We start from the raw sequence: 4,003 nt of genomic DNA, 5'->3' as shown, positions 1-4,003 counted from the left end.
ATATTTGCATTATATGTGAAGTCATTATGGTTAATGTTGCATATTCTTATTATATGAAATACGTAGAAATTGTACATAGTCTTTGCGTGCGCCTGTTCATTTATAAATTTGTTATTATTTTTACAATTTTATTTGAATAAGGTTCTACCGGGGTATTTTATTTCACTTACCTTCATGTCAAGAAAGCACACATTTTATTCATTCTTACTGGTCATATGATTGCATTCGAATCCTATTTATTTCGAATTCGTTGTATTTCAGCCTATCTCTGTGACAATGAGGCTTACGGTAATGCATTCGAGTAAAGTGTCGAAAAGTGTCTGTGCAGTCTGCATAGACTAATCAAGGACGACAATTTCCGCTTTTATCAAATGTTTCGTTTAAAGGAAATCTCCTCTGAGCGAACATCTATATAAGGCGGAAAGTGTCGTCCCTTGTTAGCCTGTACGGACTTCATCGGCTAACCAGAACGACACTTTATGCAAAATATCACGACCCGTTTTCCTATAGATACTCCTCAACATGCTTGGTACGGGAGAGTTCCTGCCCAATATGGCGACCACGCGCATGCTGGGACGCACGTTCTGCAACCTGCCCGGCAGGCTCAACCATATCTGCGAAAACATCTTGTTCGTTCTGGCCGGATATGACGCGAAACAGATGAACGAGGTAGGTAGGCTACCTGACAGACGCAGCAGTGTTTTTTTAACCCATGTATGCTTAGTGGTATCTCCCATCCTTCTAAATTGGACCAATTAATTTCCTAAATTAGGGATGTCTATTATATTTATTTCTTTATTTAGAATATTTCTTACAGAAATTCCTTTAAGCAAACAGCGCAGACCCCGATGAGACGCCTCATCATGCGGCGTCTCATCTGGGTCTACGCTGTTTGCCAAGGCCTTTTTTCTAGACGCTAGGCATAAATGGGTTAAATAAAGATTACCGGTATGCATTGCACAGATGATCATGACGGCCAGATATATCGCGAAAATGATTTGCACGATTTCAGGAAACAGCGTCCGAAGCGAACCAAATGTTTTTAGGGAGTTTCAGTTTTGCACAATTGGTCATTATCGACTCAGGCACTACTTAAATGTATCCCGGTCGCTCTTAAATATTCTACAAAGCACCCGGAGTACAGAAAATATACTAAACGTACTAGGGGTATGGCCTGGTGTCTTTGAGCATATTTAACGTACACAGGGAAAAATTAAGTGTACTTAATACCTTGGATACTTTTAAGTACTACCTGAGCCGACAACGACAAATAGAGATCCAGTTTATTGAGTGTCAACGAAAACTTACAGTACTCCAAAGGTAAATCACATTAAGAAGTAATAAGACACTTAACACAATTTATTTGTGTCGTTTTAACGTGATCGAGATGCGCATGATCACCGTGTGTGACGCGAATCTGGTAAACGTGGTGGAACGCATTGGTAAGCGTGGTATAACGAATTGGTAAACGTGGTAGAACGCATTGGTAAACGTGGGAGAACGCACTGGTAAACGTAGTAGCACGTATTGGTAAACGTGGTAGAACGCATTGGTAAACGTGGTAGAACGCATTGGTAAACGTGGTAAAACGCATTGGTAAACGTAGAAGAATGCATAGGTAAATGTGGTATAACTAATTGTTAAGCGTGGTAAAACGTATTTGTAAACTTGGTTGAAAGCATTGAAAAACGTGTTAGAACGCATCGGTAAAAGTGGTAGAACGCATTGGTAAACGTGGTATAACGAATTGGTAAACGTGGTAGAGCGAATTGGTAACCGTGGCAAACCGTTTTGACAAAGGTGGCAGAACGCATTGGTTAACGTGGCAGAACTCATTGGTAAACGTGGGAGAACGAATTGGTAACCGTGGCAAACCGTTTTGTCAAAGGTGGCAGAACGCATTGGTTAACGTGGCAGAACGCATTGGTAAACGTGGTATAACGCATTGACAAATGTGGTAGAACGAAATCGTAAACGTGGTAAAACGAATTAGTAAACGTGATAGAACGCATGGTAAACGTGGAGGAACGTATTGTTAAACGTGGTAGAACGCATTGTTAAACGTGGTAGAACGCATTGGTAAACTTTGTAGTTCGTATTGGTAGACGTGACAGAACGCATGGGTAAACATGGGAGAACCCACTCGTAAACGTGAGAGAACGCACTGGCAAACGTAGTAGAACGAAATGGTAAACGTGGAAGAAAGCATTGGTTAAAGTGGTAGAGCGCATTGGTAAACGTTGTAGATCCCATTGGTAAACGTGGTTGAACGAATTGTTTAACGCGGTAGAGCGTATTGATAACCGTGGTAGAACGTATTTGTAAACTTGGTAGAACGCATTGCTAAATGTGTTGGAATACATTGGTAAATATCGCAGAACGCATTGTTAAACGTGGTAAAACGTATTGGTAAACGTGGTAGAACGCATTGGTAAACGTGGTAGACATTATGGTAAAATTGGTAGAATGCTTGACCGGACATTCAGCGTCGCGTTCTTTCTGTTACAGAGCCGACTGCCAGTCTACATCGGCCAACACCCTGCAGGAACTTCCACCCAGAACATCATCCATTATGCGCAGGTTCAACAATCAAACAATCTGATTTGCTTTTTTTAAATAGCATAATGTTGTCCAATAAAAGTTCAAATTTAAATCCGACCTAATAGAGATGACTTTGGTCGTTAAAAAGAGCAATTTTTGATTATTGTTAATTTTATTATACAGAAGATCCTTTTTACTCACATGATAAAGAGACGTGTCTCGGACCGAATGTATAGTTATTGTTTAGTTTTTACATAATTGAATGCACGTGTATGTTTCAGTCAATCAACTCTGGCAAGTTCCAAATGTACGACTACGGTTTCCTAGTGAACCTGGCCAAGTATCATCAGGTATAATCTATGCTCATTTTTTAATATTGTTCGTACGAGTTGTATAACTTTTAAATATTATGTCCCTTTATTATGTGCGTCTTTACACATCGTTGAGTAATTTTTGCTCGTATTGTTCTGTTATGTATGGACTGAGCAGAAAATAAAGAAATTTGAAAAACTTGATACGTAAAACGCCCGTCAAGTAAAACACGTTATAATATGTTTTTCGTACCACACATATCTAGGCGTCAGCATTGGTAAGAAGTTAACACATGTAGTTTGTTACGAAAAATCCCATATCCTAATCTTTGCAATACTTATTAATTTTATGCAGTTAGTTCACGCCGTTAACGTATACTTATTAGAAGTTCAAATCATTCTTGAATTAGCAACACGTCGCGAGATTGCATCGTAAATATCTTACCTTAATGATTTTGTTTTGTTGTTCGGAACGATTTGTCGAGATGTATTAAAAGCAAATAATATCAATAAAAGCAAAACCGTCACGAGAGGAGCGATTTATATATTGATTTGTTTACTATTATCCTGCATAGTACAACGTACTTCTCTTAATACAGATTTTTTAACATACCGATTAAAGAGTGTAGTATTAAGCCAACAATCTTTAAGTCCCATTCTGTAACAGACGTCGGCTCCGGAGTACCGTCTCGAGGACGTAACCACGCCCATCCTGCTCTACACAGGCACGAATGACGCCCTAGTCACGCCCACTGACATCACGAAGCTTGTGTCACACCTGCCCAGTCTGGTCAAGCACACTATCATCAACGGATGGGAGCACCTGGACTTCATGTGGGCCATGAACGCGCCTGAAATGTGCTACAATGACCTGATTCGCGAAATGAAATTGCGTGTGTAATGTTTTCGTCAAATAATAAACCGTTCCCTTAAAAAGTTGTTTTCACTTTTGTTGCTGTTTTATTATGGTGCATGTTGTAATCAACTGCAATGAGCAAGGCCCTTCTTAAATAAAACTGGAGATGCCACGAATAATTGCGTGCTTTTTATAGCGATAAGATTAGCCCTAGATCAGACTTCCAAGTGCGCAGGCTTGGATTGAGCTACGCTGCCCGCTTATGCTATCAGACCATTATTAGCATGATGCAAAT

The 4,003-nt window shown here is 39.8% G+C and overlaps 1 protein-coding gene across 1 annotated transcript in view; it reads left to right on the top strand.

The window, feature by feature from the left end:
* LOC127868106 (gastric triacylglycerol lipase-like) overlaps positions 1–3,791 on the top strand; it is a 6,648-nt gene extending 2,857 nt beyond the window's left edge. Inside the window, exons 5-8 of the mRNA XM_052409707.1 lie at positions 511–669; positions 2,509–2,580; positions 2,823–2,891; positions 3,520–3,791. Of these exons, the coding sequence (XP_052265667.1) occupies positions 511–669; positions 2,509–2,580; positions 2,823–2,891; positions 3,520–3,753 (534 nt within the window). The 3' untranslated portion in view covers positions 3,754–3,791. The remainder of the gene's footprint in view (positions 1–510; positions 670–2,508; positions 2,581–2,822; positions 2,892–3,519) is intronic.
* The last annotated feature ends 212 nt before the right edge of the window (positions 3,792–4,003 follow it).

The sequence above is a fragment of the Dreissena polymorpha genome, chromosome 2 (genome assembly GCF_020536995.1).
Source record: "Dreissena polymorpha isolate Duluth1 chromosome 2, UMN_Dpol_1.0, whole genome shotgun sequence".
In the NCBI taxonomy this organism is placed as follows: Eukaryota; Metazoa; Mollusca; class Bivalvia; order Myida; family Dreissenidae; genus Dreissena; species Dreissena polymorpha.
The sequence above is the reverse complement of the archived record's forward strand: the minus strand, read 5'-3'. Positions and strand labels throughout refer to the sequence as shown.